The following is a 24,406-nucleotide window of genomic DNA, read 5'->3' on the forward strand; positions in this document are numbered from 1 at the left end:
AAGAAAAGACAGCTAGCTAACAAGAAAATAAACACAAAATGTTGCGTCTTTACGACCAGCAGCTATTTGGGGGAAATAACGAGCTAGCTAACCGGTCCCTGTGTCACCACTATCGGTTCAAATGAGAGGTAGATATATTTTCTTGACATCCACCGTCGTGTTTTATCCAGTACGGACATTTTCAATCAATCAATCAAATTTATTTATAAAGCCCTTCTTACATCAGCTGATGTCACAAAGTGCTGTACAGAAACCCAGCCTAAAACCCCAAACAGCAAGCAATGCAGGTGTAGAAGCATTTCACCCATATATGTTGCCGGACCGAGTAAATGATTACACATTTGCTTTGGTCCCTCTTAAATGTAGAGTTCTACCATAAACTCTCCATATTATTTGTAAACATACACTACAGGAAGAATTTTAATGCAATTCTTGGACATACTTCTACAAATACTATTTCAAATTAAAATACTTGGTTTTGCTAAGGATGCCCCTCCATAAAACAAATATTATTTAAATGCAAAACAAGTACAGCACACATATACACACACACAAAACTGGACCACCATTCATTGAGATGTTTGTTTATTAGTAGATTATAAACATTAAGAAAATACACTTTCTTACCATCGCCTCTCTCTGAACAACCATTTCAAATATATTTAATTGGGAAAATAGATCAATTGGTTTTATTACTATAACACAGTGGTGGCTTTAAGGGACAAAAGAGGTCCAAAGGACAATGATTAAACAACAGGAAACCATACACATACACCTTCTCACACTTACAAAAATATACACACACCGTACATAGACACTCAGACACATGCATAGCTTTATGCATGAACACAGGATAATAAAAACACATATCACAGAGTACACTGGTATATCCCATGTTAAAATAAGTAAACACTAAGTGTGTTAAAGGGTACAGTATATGTGTATCATGATGGCCACTAGAACATTTTGCCACAGAAACACTTCCACTATTAGCTCTAACAGCTGAGTAAAAATAACCTATGATACAAGGGAGAAAAAGCTTTGATAGAGTGGGAGACAGTGACTTAGAGAAGTCATTAAGAGAGTGAGACTTGCCATGTGAAAAAAAATGGATGTGTCCTGCAAAATGGGTGGAAACTAAAATGTCCTTTGTGTCTTGTACAGTGATTCTCAGGGGTACTATAGTAAGGGGTTGAATTATACAGTAGGGGGCAGAGTGGAGTGCCATCTTAAGGACGGGACTGATAACTGAGATAGATTTCGTACCAACATGATCAAGGAAAAGCAATCAATCGCGTTTGGTGACAAGTCACTTAGTTAACCCCAGACTGCAGTTGAAGTAATACTGAACAATCGAAACATATCAATCCCTTATTATTTCGTACTAATAAATAACTACCAGTGGAAACATCATTCCCTTTCACAGAGCCATAACCATATAGGAAGTTAGTCAAGGCTTAGTATGTAGAAGCGACGTGTTACAGCTTGTTGTTACTTGGTACAGCCTTGTTATTACAGTGCTGTTACGTTCCATCTACAGCACAAGCAGCAGAGCAGAGTAGGAGCGGCCTTGTTGGGAAGAATTTAGAGCATGTCATAGGTTAGCCATGCCTAGAGAGGAGGTTACTATAGATAAAGTGTAGGGCAGAAAGCATGGTAACAAGTACTGCTCAGTCAGACAATCACAGCCATAGATATTAAGTGAGGTTCACCACGTAGCAGCATTGCCATTGCAATAAATAGTGAGTTTTAAAACTAACCTCAAAGTCTAGAATGTCTTGTTGAGAAAGGGCTTGTTTTCCAGACACAGATTAAGCATAGTCAATGGAGATTCTCCACTGAGCATGCTTTTTAGTTTAGAGAACTAGGCTTAATCTGTGTTCAGGAAACCGGCCCAGAATGTTTTGTTATCAGTGTATTGGCTCATTTGTCTTTTCATTTCATTGAACACACTGAGGCCATGCCATGTGATGAGGAATAAGAATGAGTGATAAAGAAGTGGTCTACAGCAGTGGTTCTCAATCTTGGTCCTGGGAACCAAAAGAGTGCATATTTTAGTTTTTGCCTTAGTACTACACACCTGATTCAAATCAAACCTTGATGATGAGTTGATCATTTGAATCAGCTGTGTAGTCTTAAGGCAAAATCTAAAATGTGCACCCCTTTGGGTCCCCGGACCAAGATTGAGAACCACTGATCTACAGAATACAGTACACTAATACCAGGGTTACAAGGCCCTACATAAAACACTGTAGGCTGGCCCCTCAGTACAAGGGATTACATCATAAGGGCTTTAGCCCTTATGATGGAGGGTTCAAGTCAAGTGTAACAGTATGTTATCTCAGAAACTAAGTAGCGGTCTACAGTCCTTTCTTAATCCTAGGAAGTTCCTCAGTACCATCCCTCAGTATAAAGGAGCAGACTACTGGATGAGTGCACATCACCACTGTCATATTCAGTCCTCCTAGCTCTCGCTGATCTGAGGGAATTCCTTGTACATCTCCTGCACTATTAGCTTATCCATCTGTTTAGCTGTGGCCCCGCCCTCGTCCGCTCCTGAGTTGTCCTCCTCTCTCAGAATCCTTTGCAGTGCGCCCTGCAGGTCGGGGAGGCGGTGCCGGTGCTCCAGGTAGTCTGTGGAGCGTATGATGGAGTGCATGAGGGAGAGGTACTCCATCCTCAACTGGGGGGGAAGAAGAGAGAGAGCGAGAATGTGAACCCATTAGCAAGCACAGTCATTATACAGTTCACATTCCTTTTGAGGATGCATTTATCTAGCTAAACATAAGACTCAGCCATGCTTAGGTCCCAGGCTGGCTGGCCAATGGGAAGTGTGGTGTGTGAGCGTGCATATCAGTCTCACCTTGTCCCCAGGTGAGAGGTCAGAGATGCATCGAACAGCGATGTCTATCATCACCATCATGTCCGTGCGGTAGAAGATGTCTGAAGAGTCTCGGCTGGCGAAGACATCCTGCAGGAACTTAAGTACTGAGTGTGGGGCAGGGGGAGCATGTTTAAAGACACACACAGGGTCATCTGGAGAGAGGAGAGAAATAACAAGTAAGAGGGTGTAGACAGAGAGAAAAGTGAAAAAATAAGCATAGAAAGAAGAAACCGAAAAGAAACGGCAAAGGACTTGGAATGGATTCACACGGTATCGTATTGAATATCGTCGATGTAAACAAAGGTGTGTGTCTCACCTCCTCTGTTTAGTAGAAGCACTATTTTCTCAGAGAAGATCTTCACGTTCTTCTTGACTACAGTCTGCATTATCACGTTGCTGCTGGGCACTGAGAGCAAGAAAGAACATACACACCTTGAAACAACAACATTAGCACAAATACCACACCTCACAGGTAAAACAAAGAGAAAGAACGCTTGGGTCCCCTTTGCCATAATACATAAAGAGAAAGAACGCTTGTGTCCCCTTTGCCATAATACATAAAGAGAAAGAACGCTTGTGTCCCTTTTGCCATAATACATAAAGAGAAAGAACGCTTGCGTCCCCTTTGCCATAATACATAAAAGCAGTCAATAGGGAAAATTCCCCTTCACCACTTTTTAACCTCATATTGATTAAATATAGGACACAGAAAATCACTGTTTTCACATTGAACTGGTATGGAGCTACAGACTATGAATATGAAGTTAAAGAGTGGTGAAGTACCCCTTTAAGAGTGGTGAAGACAACTGTTAAAATAAAAGGTGTATGTTCTGTCTAAAGCCTGTGTCCTCTCACCTATGAGGTGCAGGTTAAAGGCCAGGATGAGATTGACACAGAGGTCAGGGAGCTGCTCTGTGGGGTCAGAGAGAAGACCGTCCTCAACCACATCTAGCAGGAACTGAACAAAACTAGCGTTTAAGTGCTCTATGGAGGGAGAGAAAGACAGACAGATACATTTTCAGCTTTGAGTTTGAACATATTGATCGATAATGTGATGGCAGTTTGTAAGTATTCTAAAGCAACATAGTGGTCCTATGTAATATTGTTCATACCATAGTGGTGATAGGGCACCTGCTCCCCCATAGAGAAGATCATAGTCAGGACCAAGGCTGTGTAACACATCTTCTGATGTTCTGGGGAGAGATAAAACACAGACATACAAACATTCATGAAAGAGAGAGGGGCACAGAGATGCTAAATAAAAGAGACTGAAACAGAAAGATATGAGGAAGGAGACAGAGGTCACAAAGAGAGAGAAAAGAGAGAAAAGAGAGAGAGAGAGAGAGAGAGAGATGCTCAAGAGAAGATGGGCTATGTGCGCACTGCCCACAAAATGAGGTGGAAACTGAGCTGCACTTCCTAACCTCCTGCCAAATGTATGACCATATTAGAGACACATATTTCCCTCAGATTACACAGACCCCCAAAGAATTCAAAAACCAAATCCAATTTTGATAAACTTCCATATGTATTGGGTGAAATACCACCGTGTGAAATCACAGCAGCAAGATGTGTGACCTGTTGCCACTAGAAAAGGGCAACCAGTGAAGAACAAACACCATTGTAAATACAACCTATATTTATGTTTATTTATTTTCCCTTTTGTACTTTAACTATTTGCACATCATTACAACACTGTATATAGACATAATATGACATTTGAAATGTCTTTATTCTTTTGGAAGTTGTGCGTGTAATGTTTACTGTTCATTTTTTATTGTTTATTTCACTTTTGCTTATTATCTATTTCACTTGCTTTGGCAATGTAAACATGTTTCCCATGCCAATGAAGGCCCTTAATTGAAATTGAATTGAGAGAGAAAGAGAGAGGGAAAAGGAAGTGATAGAGGAGGCCTTCTCACCCTGTGTGTCTGTCTGCAGGTCTCTGGCCAGCTCCATGGGCAGGATGGAGTTGAGGAGGGTGGAGATAAGGGCAGAGTCCAGGCTACACATCGCCCCAAACACCTTGAGCAACAGCAGGCGTAGAGACACTCGGTGTTCCTGCACAGTGACACATGAAGTAACACTGTTACTATGCAACTATGCATTTACAACATGCTGGTGAAACATCACTCATCTATGATAATTAAGTTGATTCATACCACAAACAACACGTTTAAAAATAATGCAATGATAAAATATTGTTTACATTGTGGCTCTCTTGGGTGGGAAACCGGATGACAGGGTAACACAGGGTCTGGTAGTGAGTGACATGTAGAATATCTTACCATCTGGTAATAGGTCACTAGTGACATCACTGGCTCTGAGTGGTTGACCCTGCACATCCTCTTACACACCTCTGGATCTGCATCTGTCTGGGGACACAAACACCATCTTCCTTAGATTCAACAGTTACCAAAGGTCTCAGTGGTAATACTATCACATCTATGAGGAATCCCTTTGTCCAGGGTCGTATTCATTAGTGCACACCGTAGCGAAACATTTTGCAACGGAAAACGAAGACAAGCGTTTCTTATTGGACACATTCAGGCAGTCCCTCCCCATTTCAGTCCGTTGTCTTCCGTTTGGCGTCTACTGAATACAACCCAGGTGTCAGTCCTGAGTCAACTTTCCCTGAGTGCACATATCTCACCAGTATCTTCAGCAGCTCTTCCAGGTAACATGCAATGAGAGAGTGGTCTTCGTGAAGAGCCCAGCTGCGCTGCTGAGAGTCGTCAAAGTGACGGGCAAGGTCGCCTAAGATGACCTCCAAGCGCTGTTCATCGTGACACACTTGTCCCTGTGGCAACGCCGAACTCTGATCCTACAGGGAGAAGTCTAGGTTATTTTGGGGTATGTTATGTGCACATGGAATCGGCTCGACCTGACAAAGATCCACATCGGATCGAAACATTGTCACTGTTATAATTGGTATAAAGAGCATTTTAATTTGCAGACTTTCCTGTTATGTACAAGTATAATGTGCACGTATAACAGCTTAACTTTCTAAAGGTTGAGGTTATAACATGAAATACTGTGTATTGGAGCAAGTAAGTTGACATTCTGCAACTAGACGATTATGTAACTGACCTTGCTCTCTACCAATGAGAGCAGGACTTTCTCTAAGTCAGATGAGGCTTGAGGTATGGTAGTTTGCAGGTGACCCACGACCACACCCACCGCTACCCGAGACAGATCGTAACTCAGGTCCGTGTTCCTCCTCACCAGCTCGATAAGCTCCGCCCCTGTTGTCCCGGGGACAGGCTCTGAGTGAGTGGGGCTGCCGGGGGGGCTTTCAGCGACAGAGGGCGGGGCAAGAGGCCAGTCGGTTTCTGATTGGTCCTCAGTGCTGGGCTGTGGTGGGGGAGTGGGCTGAGGTTGAGGTTGGGGTGCGGGGCCCTTCTTTGAGGGAGCTGGCTGGGGAGAGGGGTCAGAGGGAGGTAGGTCGTCTGGAGGAGGGGGCGGGGGCTTCACACGGCTTGGCACTGGGGGCGGGGTGCTGGCAACGCTTGGAAGGCTGACATCAGAGGACACCACAGAGTGGGAGGAACCAGAGTCCAGGGAGGCAGAGCTGACAGAGGGGGACAGGCCAGTCCCTGCAGCAGTGGCGGGGCCAGTAGGAGGAGGAATGGATGACTCTGCTGAGACAGAGAGAATGAGGAAGAATAAGGAGGAGCGAGAAAGAATAGAGTAGAAGTTGCAGTAGATGGCATGAGTAGTGTGTGTGTGTCTGTGAGTGGAAAGAAGATGTGTGTGGAGAGAAGATGAGTAGCTGTGTCTCCATGGTGACGATGAGACAGTCACCTGGGTGTCGGCTGGCTCTTAGTTTCTCAGGAGGAGGCGGAGTTATGGGTGCTGCACGACGGGGCTGAGGAGGCACCTGCAAGACATAACAGTAAATCAGAGTAAATATCAGGATATCAGTTATATGTCTCAGCCTCCTCAAAAAAAAAATGGACTATCATGAAATGGACTATCATGTATTCTTCTTTTGGTGTGAATGAATGCAATCCAAGACCTGGTAAATCCCCTGCACATTGTCAGTACTCTCTGACATTGTGCGGCTGATCCCATTGAGTGGTTGAGGGTTGTGGCTGAGGGACAGTTCGCTGGTAGAGGAGGACAGGCCCTGCTTAGGACTGGATGGAGTTGGACTTCGCCTTGACAGGGTCTCCTTCCTGTGATGGATCAACTTCCTGTTCCAGACGCAAAGAGAGAGTCAATGGCTATGTCTGAAATGTAATGTATTCCTACTAAAGTAGTGTACTAGCCTATGTAATGAATAGGGGGTCATTTCAGATGCAGCCTATGAAGATAACTGATCAGAGAAAAGCGATGCAGGTTTATTTGTAGTTATTGTCACATACACCGGTTAGGTGCAGTGAAATATTTGTTTTACAGGGTCAGCCATAGTATTACGGCACCCCTGGAGCAAATTAGGGTTACGTGACTTGCTCAAGGGCACATCGGCACATTTTTCACCTTGTCGGCTCTGGTATTCGAACCAGCAACCTTTCGCTCTAACCTATAGGCTACTTGCCACCCTATGATGATGAGGAATCAGCACCAATCAGGGAACTGTAGCGTGAGGATTCTACACATCAGTGTGTGTCTGTGTGTGTGTTAATGTTGCACTCACTGTAGCATGTCTCGCTGCTCCAGGTTGTATTTGCCCCCGTTCTTCATGGCCAAGTTATGGATCCCTTCGATGGCCCGGTCGATAGATTGTAAAACCTCATCCTGCTCTGGAGCCTGGGGCACAGAGAAAAGGAGGGCAGAGAGAGAGAAAGAGGAGAGAGGAGGGCAGAGAGAGAGAGAGTTAAATATTCAACATCAGCATTAATTATTACGAAACAAGGAAACAAAAAAAAACATTTGTCTGGAGGGCAAAATGGGACTCCAGTCAGAAAAAACTAGGACAGCACAGTTATCTAACCAAAATCAAACCCTCTAAACAGTAACACGCCAACCAATGCAGTCCAGATACAGACAGACACCTAGCCTGACCTCACCTACACGGCCCAGGCAGGGACACAGTCAGACAGAAAATCCTGCTGCACAGTCAGACATAGCCTAGAATCCACACTGACTGAATATCGCTCTGCTTGATCGTGGTTTCATTTCACCAAGTCAGCAAAACACACTCATGCAGTTCACACTGAGAACTCATTGACTAAAATAAGAGTGCATTGGAGCATCCAGCTGTGTAGCTGTATAGAATATGGGATGCTGGCATTAATCTAAAAGGCCTGAGATTTCACAAACTATGCATAGCTCTTCTAACTGAACTCTCCCCATAGAAAGCATGAAACATTAGATTACAGTTTTTATTGGCGTTATGTGATTAAAAGCAATGTATCCTGTGTACGTACTGTATTTTCTCTAATCTCATCATCAGTCACGAGATTTTAAACGCGACACACAAATAACAGATGCGTCGCCACATTTTTCATGCATTTTGGCTTATGTCCCAACTACCCCTGCGGTACAGACCCAGCTGGCATTGCGAATTTGGCATGACTCTCTGAGCCGTTCTCATTAGACCATTTGGGTTTATTCTGGAAAAATCTTTCAGTTTGCATGTAAACGTCCACATATAATAGTGTCGTGTTGAATATGGAAAATACTCTTAATATGCAGCTAAAAGCCTATAGAAACAAATTAGCAAAAGACAGGCAATGCAGCAGAGCATGTCTCCAGTTCACGTAGGACTGTCACGTGAAAGAAAGTCACAAAAGTAGCTGAAGTCAGGTCTATTGGAATGCAACGCAGCAATTGAACCTCTCCCGATCGTTCAATTCTTAGACTGACTGGTCCACTCTCTTTTATCATGCTAACAAGCTTGCATGGAATACTTGTCAAAATCCACGTTCACCAATCAAGAAAGTTAAGAAACCATGGTTAAACATACCTGAATCCTTTCGATGTAAGAAGCGGGAACGTAGCCTGTCTCGCCCGAACTGCAGCGTGAGCCGAGCCACCAGTGTTTGTTGCTGCGTTCCAGGATCAGAAAGCTCTCGCCGGACCCGAAGTGGAGCGAGTTGGGCTCCGCAGATCGAAAGGCATACAGAGACCGATACATAGCTATTTCTTCTGCTTTAAATCCCTTGTAATTCCTCAAAAACGCATATATGACTGTTTCAGCAAATACACAATTAGCTAATTACATGTACTCAGTCGAAGATAATTTGAAATGTATATTTACGACATGGGCGAATGACACTCCTGCTTTCTATTTACAATGTACTACAACTTGCGACTCTCGCTTGTACCACAGTAGGGGGCGCGCACGCACGCAGAACAACGCGGGCGGGCACGCCCCTTTGGTATTCAGGCAAATGAATCAATGACAGAGCTGACGGAGGATATAAATATACAATATAAATCCAATATATATAGACAACTGTTAATGCAAGCTTGCTTCACATGTGTATCAGATATAGGGCCATAATTATGTCCATCATTGGAAACTATTTCCAGATTAATGTAAATATATACTTTTTTTATGTGTTTATTATGTATTGGGGATTTGTGGTATATGGCCAATATACCACAGCTAAGAGCCAATGTATGCTTGATCCGAAAATGGTCGGATGGTGTGATGCCCCCAGAGGCATGCAGAGGCCAGAGGTCCTTACCTTGAGCTCCATACCACATTGCTGTGCACCATGAAATTGTGTAACAATGTTTAAAAAATATATATATATATTTCACCTTTATTTAACCAGGTAGGCTAGTTGAGAACAAGTTCTCATTTGCAATTGCGACCTGGCCAAGATAAAGCATAGCAATTCGACACATACAACAACACAGAGTTACACATGGAATAAACAAAACATACAGTCAATAATACAGTAGAAAAAAAAGAAAACAAAAAAGTCTATATACAGTGAGTGCAAATGAGGTAAGATAAGGGAGTTAAGGCAATAAATAGGCCAATATAGCAATTAAACACTGGAATGGTAGATGTGCAGAAGATTAATGTGCAAGTAGAGATACTGGGGTGCAAAGGAGCAAGATAAATAAATAAATACAGTATGGGGATGAGGTAGATAGATGGGCTGTTTACAGATGGGCTGTGTACATGTGCAGTGATCTGTGAGCTGCTCTGACAGCTGATGCTTAAAGCTAGTGAGGGAGATATGAGTCTCCAGCTTCAGAGATTTTTGCAGTTCGTTCCAGTCATTGGCAGCAGAGAACTGGAAGGAAAGGCGACCAAAGGAGGAATTGGCTTTGGGGGTGACCAGTGAGATATACCTGCTGGAGCGCGTGCTACGAGTGGGTGCTGCTATGGTGACCAGTGAGCTGAGATAAGGCGGGGCTTTACCTAGCAGAGACTTGTAGATAACCTGTAGCCAGTGGGTTTGGCGACGAGTATGAAGCAAGGGCTAACCAACAAGAGCGTACAGGTCGCAGTGGTGGGTAGTGTCTGGGGCTTTGGTGACAAAACAGATGGCACTGTGATAGACTGCATCCAATTTGTTGAGTAGAGTGTTGGAGGCTATTTTATAGATGACATCGCCGAAGTCGAGGATCGGTAGGATGGTCAGTTTTACAAGGGTATGTTTGGCAGCATGAGTGAAGGATGCTTTGTTGCGAAATAGGAAGGTGAGGTGAGGACAGGAGGTCCTGTATAAACAGAAACTGACTGACTTCCTTGACAACTTCTGCAGAGGCCATATCACTGTAAATGCTGCATGGCTAATGCAGAAGCCGGGTTGACCATGTAGCGCCTTTTAGGGCTGTATGCAGGCACTCCGCGTTGTGTGGTGCTTAAAAACGTCCTTTAACCATTGGATATTAGCAATATACCACACCTCCTCCGGCCTAACTGCTTAATTTTACCACTTGCAAATTATCATCCCCCAAAATTCTGCCTTAACCACGTTTCCATCCACAGTAAAAGTTATACTGTTTAAAAAATTCAGGACAGCTTTGATAAAAACAGGAAGTTTCGGTACAATTGTATAAATGCCAAAAGATCATTTGTTCATTGGACATGGTGAGATATTTTTGTGTCGGTACAATGTATTATGCGAGAAATGGCGGTGGATACGCCTTTATGCGCAAATACTGATATAATAAGTGCACGCAATGAGCTTGATACTCCTTTCCAATATATCGAGGGTCTTCTTCTGGTGACATGATGATCGATGCTTTACTGCCGTTTGACAAATACAAATATTATTGTTTTTATCCATAATAAGGTCATCATATAGAGTAGAATATCCTACCCGCAATGTATCTGCGAGCTGTTGGTTTGAGCGCATGTCAAGACCAGAGTATGCGCATTTGCTTACTCAATAGTTTTTGTGACAAAATTATCCGTAGTTGAATATGCGATGGAAACACATTAAACTATAGATTGCATTACGTACATGTACGTTTAGCCGAAACATTTAATTTTGTGTGCACTACCACGCACTGTTTTTTCTCTGCAACAAGTCAGTTTGGTGGAAACAAACCGCTGGAGGGAAAATGCCCATATTTTCTTTATGCGGATTTGAGAACATTTACATGAAAATCTGTCGCCAATTGGATGGAAACCTATCTATTGATATAATTAATCACTGATTGCTACAGTGTATTTACACAAGACCATGTCCGTAATAAAATAACCGGAAGTACTCAAACGGAAGTATCACACTTTGTGCTACACAAAATGAGTTCCCACCGACATTAGGTAAGTAACTCAACAACATGCGAGACAGTTTCTCCAGAGATTTTCACACCCCCTGCGTTCACAAGGTACAGCACTGACTATTCAGAAAATACACTAAGGTTTAGTGCTAATTAACGTTAGCTGCACAACTTGACATCTCTGCCCCCTGGAAGCAAGCTAGTTAGCAAAAATGCTGCTTTCAAACTGTGTCTTGCTACTTGAGACATTTCAGCCAGACAAGGCTATTGCCAATGCCAGATCTATTGTTATTACGTCTTGCTACATGTGAGATCCCAATTTAATATAATCTGTCCAAAATTCAAAGTCAACCTTAATATCAAAGTTTGCAACGTCTTTTTAGACATCTTTATTATTATGAGAACTTGTTTTCAACTGGTCTACCTGGTTAAATAAAGGTGAAATAAATAAAATATATTTTAACCATTCATTTGACAGGGAGTCATGCTGAGACCAACTTTTTACAGTTGAGCCCTGTATACAGGTCTGATGTCCCTATCCCACATCAGCCTGTCATCCTAGCCAGAGTAGAATCCAACCCTATGCTTGCTTACAGCTGCACTGGGGACGGACTAGCCCAAGGTGTACTCTTAAACAGCCTACCATTATTCCTTGAGGTCAAAGGACCTTATATGTTATTTTCAGAAGTAGACTTGCTCTGGCAGCCAAAACAGCCAATTCTCCATCTAAATGTGAATCGATTCTGAATTGCGATACGGTTCTAGAAACATAAATCCCTTTACTTTTATATCACATCAAAATAATTTCACAAATGCAAAATATACACTTAGATTTTTACATTTTAATAATTTAGCAGACTTACAGTAGTGAGTGGATACATTTCCATACTTTTTCAGCACTGGTCCCCACGTTGTGTTCGACCTTTGCTCTAATCCCCACCAGAAGTCAACCTTTATGACTGTTCTATTTTTTTTCATCTCTCTTCAGCATTAGTTTACCTGCTTCCTGTGATACTGTTGAGTGCTGTGTGAGAGAGAAATGAGTAGTGATGAGTTGAATATGAGATTTAACAGTATTATGTTGAATGTCCTTTTAGCTTTCCATATGTCGCCCCCTGCAGGTTGGCAGCTATAAAGACATCAGTGTCGAGGGCATGGCACTTTTTCCACATGCTGGAACCTCGAATTGGTGCAACACAGTACTAGTCAAAAGTTTGGACACACCTACTCATTCCAGGGTTTTTCTCTACCACAGCATTCTGCAGCGATATGCCATCCCATCTGGTTTGCGCTTAGTGGGGCTATCATTTATTTTTCACCAGGACAATGACCCAAAACACACCTCCAGGTTGTGTAAGGGCTATTTGACCAAGAAGGAGAGTGATGGAGTGCTGCATCAGATGACCTGGCCTCCACAATCACCTGACCTCAACCCAATTGAGATGGTTTGGGATGAGTTGGACCTCAGAGTGAAGGAAAAGCAGCCAACAAGTGCTCAGCATATGTGGGAACTCCTTCAACACTGTTGGGAAAGCATTCCAGGTGAAGCTGGTTGAGAGAATGCCAAGAGTATGCAAAGCTGTCATCAAGGCAAAGGGTGGCTACCTTGAAGAATCTCAAATATAAAATATATTTTGATTTGTTTAAAACCTATTTTGGTTACTACATGATTCCATATGTGTTATTTCATAGTTTTGTTGTCTTCACTATTATTCTACAATGTAGAAAATAGTACAAATAAAGAAAAACCCTTGAATAAGTAGGTGTCCAAACTTTTGACTGGTACTGTAATTCAATTATACTTCAGTCAAGATGACACAAATTATGATAGACAATAAATGTGATACTCAAATTTATAAATACACAACCTCATGCAAGATGCAAAGACAGAAGTACAATTCCCTGGCATATACAGATAAAATAAACACAGTGAATTATAGGTCATTTGTTATAAATAGTTGAAAGGTCATACTTCAAGTGTTTTTGTGAATTCCACTTCAGAGTGTATATAGTGTATGTCTGTATGCTCATGATTTGTCTCATGAATGATTTGTGTCCACAGAGGTTCTGATCCTGGATACGGGGGGGGGGGGGTCGATTGATCCCAAACTCCTGGCCCTTCTCAAGAGCAAAGGCATCACTGTGGAGGTGCAGGACACAGTAGGGACACATGACCTCAACTGACATCTGTCTACAGTATTAGGGATGTGTGGTTGTGCAATATATTTCAGTACATGAGCATTTATAGACAGGTTTACCCAAGCCTGGTTTAGAATATCCTCTTGTTAAGAGATTTCTCTCACAGTAAGTTACTGTGTGCCACCACCGCTCTGGAAAGCTCTCCATCCATACACAGACATGGGCAGCCTCTGCCTATAGAATGTGTAGGGCAGCTATAATTTGCATTTTTCTTCTCTCTCTGACACTCATCCCTTCTCCTTCCTCAGCCAAACGCTTGTGCAACTTCCTAAGCAGTGAAAGGTGAGTGGTGGCGGCTGGTCTGATTCTTCCTCCAATCAGCACAGAGCTAGAGTAGCCTAGCAACAACAACATGAGGTATTTTTGGAAAAGAGGGATTTGATGGAAAAGAGGATGTTTGTTCACCACTCTAGGACGCATGATCTGGATCAATCTGTCCTTATTCAGGTGCTGAATTGCTGTATGTTTTTTGCAATTGCACTCTCCTTGCTCGACGGTTGTATCATGGTTTTATGTAAACAGGGGGAGACATTTCTAGAAGTTTGTTTGTGTGTGTGGATGTGTGTACGGGAAGATGAAAATGAAAAAGAGAAGTGGAGTGTGTTGGCAATTATGTATTTCTGAGCATTGGAGGATATGATTTGGAGGGGGTGTTTTATAGTGTTTTTTATCTGTATCATTGTAAATACATATGGCATGTTACCATTGAAGCAATAAACAATATCTACAACAAATAGTTTTTTTGTATTTGTATTTGTATTACTTCAACACATTATTTAATTGCATGTGTTGAAGATAATGAGTAATGTTGACATGTTCATGTCATTGAGCACCGTTTGCTGATTATCATGAGCAATTTACTAAATGGAACAGAAAGACATTGATTCATATCAATAATTCAGTGAGTGAGAGCATATGGGATATACCCAAGGTGACTGTCCTTCATTTGGATTAGTAAACCTCTAATCTCATTGTCTATCTTCTACCCTTACCTCTCCGAACCACCCGTTTCTCTATCGGTCTCACAATACAACATAATGCAATATGTAACGCAATTCCATGGCTTTGTTCTTCTCAGAGATAATCTGCAGGATACGTGTATCAACTAATCATCATTCTAGTTTTGCTTCACCACACAAACACATGGCCATTCATTCAATCATTCAACCATTCATTCACACGCAATCACATACTCCTAATACACTAAACTCGGAAGAATATAAATCAAATCAAATTTTATTTGTCACAAACACATGTTAAGCAGATGTTATTGCGGGTGTTGCGAAATGCGTGAGTTTCTAGCTCCAACAGTGCAGTAATATCTAACAATTCACAACAATACACACAACCTAAAAGTAAAAGAATGGAATTAAGAAATATATACAAATTAAGAAGAGCAATGTTGGAGTGGATTAGACTAAAATGCAGTAGAATAAAATACAGTATATACATATGAGATGAGTAAAGCAAAAATATGTAAACATTAAAGTGAATAGTGTTCCATTATTAAGTGGCCAATGATTTCAAGTCTATGTATATGGGGAAGCAGCCTGTAAGGTGCAGGGTTAAATATCCGGGTGGAAGCCGCCTAGTGAATGCTATTTAACAGTCTGATGGCCTTGAGATAGAAGCTGTTTTTCAGTCTCTCGGTCCCAGCTTTGATGCACTTGTACTGACCTCGCCTTCTGGATGATAGCAGGGTGAACAGGCTGTGGCTTGGGTGGTTGTTGTCCTTGATGATATTTTTGGCCTTCCTGTGACATTGGGTGATGTAGGTGTCATTGAGAGCAGGTAGTTTGCCCCCGGTGATGCATTGGGCAGACCGCACCACCCTCTGGAGAGCCCTGCAGTTGCGGGCGGTGCAGTTGCCGTACCAGGCAGTGATACAGCCCAACAGGATGCTCTCAATTGCGCATCTGTAAAAGTTTGTGAGGGTTTTAGGTGCCAATCCAAATTTCTTCAGCCTCCTGAGGTTGAAGAGGTGCTGTTGCGCCTTCTTCACCACACTGTCTGTGTGGGTGGACCATTTCAGATCGCCAGTGATGTGTGCGCCGAGGAACTTGAAGCTTTCCACCTGCTCCACTGCGATCCTGTCGATGATCAGTCCACTATCAGCTCCATTGTTTTGCCAACATTGAGTGAGAGGTTATTTTCCTGGCACCACACTCCCAGGGCCCTCACCTCCTCTCTGCAGGCTGTCCTGTCATTGTTGATAATCAGGCCTAGTACTGTTGTGTCATCTGCAAACTTGATGATTGAGTTGGAGGCGTGCATGGCCGTGCAGTCATGAGTGAACATGGAGTACAGGAGGGGGCTGAGCACGCACCCTTGTGGGGCCCCTGTGTTGAGGATCAGCGAAGTGGAAGTCCAGGACCCAGTTGCACAGGGCAGGGTTCAGACCCAGGGCCCCGAGCTTAATGATGAGCTTGGAGGGTACTATGGTGTTGAAGGCTGAGCTATAGTCAATGAACAACAATCTTACATAGGTATTCCTCTTGTCCAGATGGGATAGGGCAGTGTGCAGTGCGATGGCGATTGCATCATCTGTAGATATATTGGGGCGGTAAGCAAATTGAAGTGGGTTTAGGGTGACAGGTAAGGTAGAGGTGATATGATCCTTAACTAGCCTCTCAAAGCACTTCATGATGACAGAAGTGAGTGCTACTGGGTGATAGTTATTTAGTTCAGTTACCTTTGCTTTCTTGCGTACAGGAACAATGGTGGACATCTTAAAGCGAGTGGGGACAGCAGCCTGGTATAGGGAGAGATCGAATATGTCCGTAAACACTCCAGCCAGCTGGTCTGCGCATGCTCTGAGGACGCAGCTAGTGATGCCGTCTGGGCCGGCAGCCTTGCGAGGGTTAACACGCTTAAATGTCAGCCACGGTCAGCCACGGAGGAGAGCCCACAGTCCTTGGTAGCGGGCTGCATTGGTGGTACTGTGTTATCCTCAAAGCGGGCGAAGAACGTGTTTAGCTTGTCCGGAAGCAAGACGTCGGTGTCCACAAAGTGGCTGGTTTTCCCTTTGTAGTCCGTGATTGTCTGTAGACCCTGCCACATTCGTCTTGTGTCTGAGCTGTTGAATTGCGACTCCACTTTGTCTCTATACTCTATAATGATGCACAGGCCACAGTCAAATTAAGTGTGGTGTTTATTAGACAGGGTATTAAATCAACAGGAAGTTATTTAGCGTACCACTCTCCAGTCTCGATACCATCAAAGAGAGTAGAAGAGTATCTACCACATGATAAATGGAACATTTACAATGACATACAGTAGCTGTCAAGCAGGGAATTCTGGGAGATACAAGAGGTCAATCTAAGGGCTGCTTAAAAAACACAAAAACAAAGACATGACAGACAACCGCAATATAATATTATTGTAATATTTGCCATTTAGCAGACGCTTTGTCCAAGCGTGTGCATACATTTTTGTATAGGAGACCCAAGTGGGAATCGAACCAATGTTCAAAATGGGAGGAACGTCCTTTTGTCCTCATCACGTCACCATCATCACAGTCTCTGCACAAGTCACCAAAGATGAATTCTCATCCTGTGTTGCGGCGATGGAAATCCCTGATATCCTCACACTCAGTCTCAAAGTGTGTCGTGGCGTCATAGGAGCGAGACACAAAGATCTGAACAAGGGAGATGGGATCAAAATAAACAACACAGGAGTCTCCTCAATTTGTAATCCTGGTACAACTCAATGGCCTAGAATATTGAAACAATTTTGATATATTATAGTGAATTCGGTGGGTATCCTCGACCAGGGCTTGAACCCAGGTCCAGCGACTGTCAACCCCTTAGCAGTTACACCAAGAGATCCAAACCTCTCAAAAAGGTTGCTAGGTGTTGGCTTAAGGTCGATACACTACCCCCTTTCTTTCAGGAGAGCGTGTCCCCATGCTTCTCTATTCCAAGTCCTTAACGTGTATCAATTAAGGGAGTATCCCCGACCAGGACCTGAAACCTGACTCGAACACCAAAAGATCTGAACCTCTTGGCGAGGTCACTAGGTGTGGGGTTAAGGACAATACAATATATTGAAGGTAGCCCCTTACCTGACTTTTCCTTCCATCAGCAATGGGGACCATCATGTTGCTGACAGAAACAAATCTGTAAACCAATCACATTAATTCTTTAGTGTATTTTTTTGTGTGTGAAATTGGTTGTGTGTCATTACAATACACTGTACATATGATTCTAAATGTAACAGTAGGTTGTGTGAAACTTTAAAAAAGATATATATACTTTTAAGGATATTTTCTGACTCTATTGAACAGATAGAGAGGATGACAGTGGAGAAAGCTATAGAGAGGTTGTGTCAAAGGGCAGTAGCCGGATTCAAACATATGCCAACACCGCAAACATTTGTGCCGGGGGCTGTGGCTAAGACTGCAAGACCACCTTAGGCCACGGTTGTGTAGAACTTACCTCTGATGAATGGGCTCCAGCAGTTCCATCCCAGGCTGCACTTACTTCTCTGGGTTACTGGTCTCTACAGTGGTGCTCACCATGGTGATATACATCCCCGATGACGCCATGTTGTGAGCGTTGTACACCATACATACAGTGGGGCAAAAAAGTATTTAGTCAGCCACCAATTGTGCAAGTTCTCCCACTTAAAAAGATGAGAGAGGCCTGTAATTTTCATCATAGGTACACTTCAACTATGACAGACAAAATGAGAAAAGAAAATCCAGAAAATCACATTGTAGGATTTTTAATGAATTTATTTGCAAATTATGGTGGAAAATAAGTATTTGATCACCTACAAACAAGCAAGATTTCTGGCTCTCACAGACCTGTAACTTCTTCTTTAAGAGGCTCCTCTGTCCTCCACTCGTTACCTGTATTAATGGCACCTGTTTGAACTTGTTATCAGTATAAAAGACACCTGTCCACAACCTCAAACAGTCACACTCCAAACTCCACTATGGCCAAGACCAAAGAGCTGTCAAAGGACACCAGAAACAAAATTGTAGACCTGCACCAGGCTGGGAAGACTGAATCTGCAATAGGTAAGCAGCTTGGTTTGAAGAAATCGACTGTGGGAGCAATTATTAGGAAATGGAAGACATACAAGACCACTGATAATCTCCCTCGATCTGGGGCTCCACGCAAGATCTCACCCCGTGGGGTCAAAATGATCACAAGAACGGTGAGCAAAAATCCCAGAACCACACGGGGGGACCTAGTGAATGACCTGCAGAGAGCTGGGACTAAAGTAACAAAGCCTACCATCAGTAACACACTACGCCGCCAGGGACTCAAATCCTGCAGTGCCAGACGTGTCCCCCTGCTTAAGCCAGTACATGTCCAGGCCCGTCTGAAGTTTGCTAGAGAGCATTTGGATGATCCAGAAGAAGATTGGGAGAATGTCATATGGTCAGATGAAACCAAAATAGAACTTTTTGGTAAAAACTCAACTCGTCGTGTTTGGAGGACAAAGAATGCTGAGTTGCATCCAAAGAACACCATACCTACTGTGAACAGCTTTGGGGCTGTTTTTCTGCAAAGGGACCAGGACGACTGATCCGTGTAAAGGAAAGAATGAATGGGGCCATATATTGTGAGATTTTGAGTGAAAACCTCCTTCCAACAGCAAGGGCATTGAAGATGAAACGTGGCTGGGTCTTTCAGCATGACAATGATCCCAAACACACCGCCCGGGCAACGAAGGAGTGGCTTCGTAAGAAGCATTTCAAGGTCCTGGAGTGGCCTAGCCAGTCTCCAGATCTCAACCCCATAGAAAATCTTTGGAGGGAGTTGAAAGTCCGTGTTGCCCAGCAACAGCCCCAAAACATCACTGCTCTAGAGGAGATCTGCATGGAGGAATGGGCCAAAATACCAGCAACAGTGTGTGAAAACCTTGTGAAGACTTACAGAAAACATTTGACCTCTGTCATTGCCAACAAAGGGTATATAACAAAGTATTGAGATAAACTTTTGTTATTGACCAAATACTTATTTTCCACCATAATTTGAAAATAAATTCATAAAAAATCCTACAATGTGATTTTCTGGATTTTTTTTTCTCATTTTGTCTGTCATAGTTAAGGTGTACCTATGATGAAAATTACAGGCCTCTCATCTTTTTAAGTGGGAGAACTTGCACAATTGGTGGCTGACTAAATACTTTTTTGCCCCACTGTAGATGTCTGAAAAACAAATAGGGTCAAATTATGATTAATCCCAAGTCTAACATATTGTATTCACATTTAACCTGTTTGGTATTTGGGGTATGCCTTTGTCTAACTTCTGGTGTATTTCTTGTGCCATACCTCATTTCCTGTGGACTTTGCTTGAGGGATGATGATTTGGCAGGAGTTGTCATCATGGGTGTATTTGATTGGATGATTCAGTGAACAGATGACCTGTGTAACCTGGCCCACCTTCTTCACCCAGCACGTAGCTGGGGTGAGAGATCAAATCAAATCAAATATATTTATATAGCCCTTCTTACATCAGCTGATATCTCAAAGTGCTGTACAGAAACCCAGCCTAGATCAGCTGTTTACAGCGAAACGGCTTGATAAAGAGAAATATTAGGTTCTACTTCTACTAATTTACCCTACTGACATTCAGCCCACTTTCCTGTAATTCATGTACTACCATTTCTCATTCATTCATCCATTCATCCATTAATTCCCTCTTCAACACTCTCTTTCTCTCTTATCCACTCTCTACTTCACCAACCACTCACTGCTCCTTCAGATTTCACTGCTACACCTTTGTCCTTGTCCATCACAATCTCTTCCACCTTTCTGTTTAACATGTAGGTCCCTCCATGCACTTAACATGAGACACACAGGAATAGTGAGGGTTTACTTTGGGGACATATACAACACCATCATAAAAACACTTGATGTTAATGTATTAATGCATTCTTGAGCGCCTGCATGTGTGTGTGTATTACCTGGCAAAGCCCTTGGGTAGTTATCCTAGCCCACACAATGGAAAGAGGCAGGGACTGCAGTTTTAGCGAGCCATAAACTCAGAATACAGCTTGAGCCGTCTTATGGTCTGGATGCACGGCTGGTCCAAGTAGCTGTGAAGGCAGGGACACGACCATGGAGATTCGAAAAGTTTGCATCTTGGCTTCAATTTATATTCTGTTGAGTTGTGGCGTATACTTTAGAGAATATGTGTGTGTGTGCGTGCCTGTCTGTTTTTCTGTCTGTTTAACAGTTGTACTGACTCGTCACTGCGGTACAGGGCCAAGACATGGCCAGGGAATTCCATGATGTCTGGTCCCAGGTTGAAACGGCGGAACAACTCTCTCATGCTGGTCCTGTTGGGGTCCATGTCCTGGTGGGTACGCAGGTCACCCTCCTCAAAGTTCAGGATGAACAGGAGCAGCTTCCTGAACCTGTGCTTGTCAAACAACCCCATCAGATCTGTAACACAAACCATGTTACATCCACAGTAGAGGTCGACCGATTAATCGGAATGGCCGATTAATCGGGGCCGATTTCAAGTTTTCATAACAATCGGACATCGTTATTTTTGGGCACCGTTTTTTATTTTTTATTTTACACCTTTATTTAATCTTTATTTAACTAGGCAAGTCAGTTAAGAACACATTCTTATTTTCAATGACGGCCTAGGAACGTTCTGCCTCGACAGATTTTTAACCTTGTCAGCTCGGGGGATCCAATCTTGCAACCTTACAGTTAACTAGTCCAATGCTCTAACACCTGATTACATTGCACTCCACGAGGAGCCTGTCTGTTAGCGAATGCAGTAAGCTAAGGTAAGTTGCTAACTAGCATTAAACTTATCTTATAAAAAACAATCAATCAATGACTGTCATTGCTCCAATGTGTACTTAACCATAAACATCAGTGCCTTTCTTAAAATCAATACACAAGTATATATTTTTAAACCTGCATATTTAGCTAAAAGAAATCCAGGTTAGCAGGCAATATTAACCAGGTGAAATTGTGTCATTTCTCTTGCTTTCATTGCACGCAGAGTCAGGGTATATGCAGCAGTTTGGGCCGCCTGGCTCTTTGCGAACTAATTTGCCAGAATTTTACGTAATTATGACATAACATTGAAGGTTGTGCAATGTAACAGGAATATTTAGACTCATGGATGCCACCCGTTAGATAAAATACGGAACGGAATAAACGTTTTGTTTTCGAGGTGATAGTTTCCGGATTAGTCAAAGGTATATGGTTTAGAGAGAAATAGTCGACGCGTTATAATTCTTGTAATAACTTGCGGCTGAACTTGACAGGGGTTCCTTCGTTATTTTACCGTTCATGTCTTCCATAGAGAATGTCTTGATCTACTTCAAATAAGGTCTGTGTTTCGTGCAGGCTTAAACCGCTTCAACGTTTTGATACCTGTGTAAATCTCACTAGGATAAGGTAACGTTTGTCAACATATTTTCATAAATCCACTCTACAATTTTTTTTTATCTTCGCTTATATTTAGCCAATATTGATCAGAGTTACCTTGTCCTATGGATATCTACACAGTTATAAAATTGGCAAGGTGGTGTAAGCCTACACGAAACACAGACCTTATTTTAAGTGAATCTAAAAATATCCTATGGAATAAATGAAGGAACCGCTTTTCAGATTTTGCTAGAAGGTGTCATGGGAATTATGACTCGCACTTTGGTCGTCAATTCTTACCATGCCCATTATTAAAATAGGATTTCCTGCATATAGAAATTAAAGTTTTTGTTTTCAACATTCATTACAGGTAACTTAAACTCTATTTTTATTCAAACAGTTGAGAGTATTTGTCTCCTAAGCAGACTCTTCAGTATCATTGTCACTTCAGAGCTGTGTGTGTGTGTATTTATGTATTATATTAAGTTAAAATAAAAGTGTTCATTGTTCATTCAGTATTGTTGCAATTGTCATTATTACAAAAATGTGTGTGTGTGTATGATATATATATAAAACATTTTTTTATATATAAATCGGCCGATTAATCGGTATCGGCTTTTTTTTGTCCTCCAATAATCGGTATCTGTATCGGCGTTGAAAAATCATAATCGGTCGACCTCTAATCCACAGCATGAGACTTTGAATGACAGTATGTATTTAAAATCAAGATAATCAATTTGAGTTTACTTTGACTGCTATGTGGGAATCCGTTGATGAATCTGAAACAAAGAATTTGTAAGTTACAAATATTGGTTATTTTGATGGATATGTGTTACCTGAAGCTAAGGCCTTTGCCTCGGTTGAAGGGACTTTGTGGACTTTACTAGCCCTGTACACATAGCTTCCCTCCAACACCTTAAAGTCCCGATGCCGAGTTACCTCGGTGTACACCGAGGTTTTGGCCTCCCGGGTGGCGCAGTGGTCTAGGGCACTGCATCGCAGTGCTAGCTGCGCCACCAGAGTCTCTGGGTTCACGCCCAGGCTCTGTCGCAACCGGGAGGTCCGTGGGGCGACGCACAATTGGCATAGCGTCGTCCGGGTTAGGGAGGGTTTGGCCGGTAGGGATATCCTTGTCTCAGTATGTAAAAATGTAATAAAATGTATGCACTCTACTGTAAGTCGCTCTGGATAAGAGCGTCTGCTAAATGACTAAAATGTAAATGTACACCAGCATTTTAACCAGCTGACCTGAACAAACACACAAGCACAGGATAACACTACAAGAATGACCCTGACTCACAGTTAAGTTCGTTCTGAGGTGTCTGTCCTATATAAGAAAGATCAGGAAACCTTTTTTTGTTGTGTTTTTGGTATTTAACCCCTTATTTTAGGCACTAAACTATCTCCATACTTCCATTCATTTTTTTTATTGGTACCCGGCTATCTTCAGATTAGTTTTGTGATTCTTGTGCTCGTAGAGCAAAACAACTGACATGTACATTACAGACTCACCTTTCCATAGAGGGATCATATTAGTGTGTAGCCCAAACTGTTCAGATGCTACAGACAGAAGTTGGCAGAATTGTCCCGTGTTGCTTGTGGGGGTCGTAGAGCAAAACGTGAGTCTCCATCTTTCCATAATAGTTTGTAGGCTGTTCGGATGCTACAGACGTTTTCATGAGAATACCGATTTTGGGGGATGTCTCATGGTCTGACAAACACCACTCTAGCTGTGCCACCTTTCACTGCAGATACGGAAGGGCGACATAGGCGGATGCAGTGGATTGAGACGTAGACCATGCAAAAAAATAAATCTATATTTTAAATTGATGTATTTCGATTGGGATTATGTATTGTGATAATTAGAAGTGAAACACTAAGTCAGTGAATTTAGTGGAAACCTGCTCATTTGTAACAAGGATGGTAACAAGCATTCATTGCTACACTGCTGTAATTGTGGGGCTTGCACAGCAAGAGCCCCATCTTAGATATTCAACATATCTCTTCTTATTCTTTAGCACTCTACTCCTCCTACACCGTTTAAGTTAGATGGAATATCCGTCTACTTCTCTGCTATTCATATCTGGTCGCGGAATCAAAATATGCACTAGGGATCTTACGCTACAGCTGTTTTAGTAACTGCATTACCACATCTTCTTCCAACTTTTCCCCCAAAAACGGAAGTTTTCACCACTAACGCAACAAGTTAGAGAAAAATGTTACAAGGTATGAAATCTTCACCTACTTCTCTGCTTGTCAAATCCGAAATCGGATAAGAAATCGTGTGTACCAATCTGTAACTAGAGCCGTTTTAGTAACCAATCGCCTTCTCT

The 24,406-nt window shown here is 42.5% G+C and overlaps 1 protein-coding gene and 1 pseudogene across 2 annotated transcripts; both read right to left on the reverse strand.

Moving 5' to 3' along the window:
- Positions 1-568: 568 nt before the first annotated feature.
- LOC120065358 (NCK-interacting protein with SH3 domain-like) lies at positions 569-9,145 on the reverse strand. 2 transcript variants are annotated; one of them, XM_039016289.1, is made up of 13 exons: positions 8,796-9,145; positions 7,524-7,636; positions 6,903-7,080; positions 6,689-6,764; positions 5,975-6,522; positions 5,538-5,708; positions 5,173-5,259; positions 4,807-4,945; positions 3,997-4,077; positions 3,740-3,868; positions 3,201-3,290; positions 2,864-3,036; positions 569-2,683 (listed from the first exon to the last, which is right to left on the reverse strand). In XM_039016289.1, exons 1-13 carry the CDS (start codon positions 8,964-8,966, stop codon positions 2,465-2,467), a joined length of 2,175 nt encoding a protein of 724 aa, XP_038872217.1. In that variant the 5' UTR covers positions 8,967-9,145; the 3' UTR covers positions 569-2,464. The 2 variants fall into 2 exon arrangements, with proteins under 2 accessions (XP_038872217.1, XP_038872216.1); XM_039016288.1 differs by having other exon boundaries at positions 5,975-6,525.
- A 7,906-nt stretch (positions 9,146-17,051) lies between these two features.
- LOC120064820 lies at positions 17,052-23,841 on the reverse strand (annotated as a pseudogene).
- Positions 23,842-24,406: the final 565 nt, after the last annotated feature.

This window comes from Salvelinus namaycush, chromosome 20, assembly GCF_016432855.1.
Source record: "Salvelinus namaycush isolate Seneca chromosome 20, SaNama_1.0, whole genome shotgun sequence".
Classification (NCBI taxonomy): domain Eukaryota; kingdom Metazoa; phylum Chordata; class Actinopteri; order Salmoniformes; family Salmonidae; genus Salvelinus; species Salvelinus namaycush.

Bases quoted from the DNA above. Each gene is read 5' to 3' on its own strand.
- LOC120065358 (XM_039016288.1), bottom strand. From the start codon at position 8,966: ATGTATCGGTCTCTGTATGCCTTTCGATCTGCGGAGCCCAACTCGCTC. The intron at 5,260-5,537 runs GTGAGATATGTG...TTGTGTCCCCAG, and splicing joins AAGAGCTGCTGAAGATACTG to ACAGATGCAGATCCAGAGGT. The intron at 2,684-2,863 runs GTGAGACTGATA...CTTCCCCCCCAG, and splicing joins ACCTCTCACCTGGGGACAAG to TTGAGGATGGAGTACCTCTC.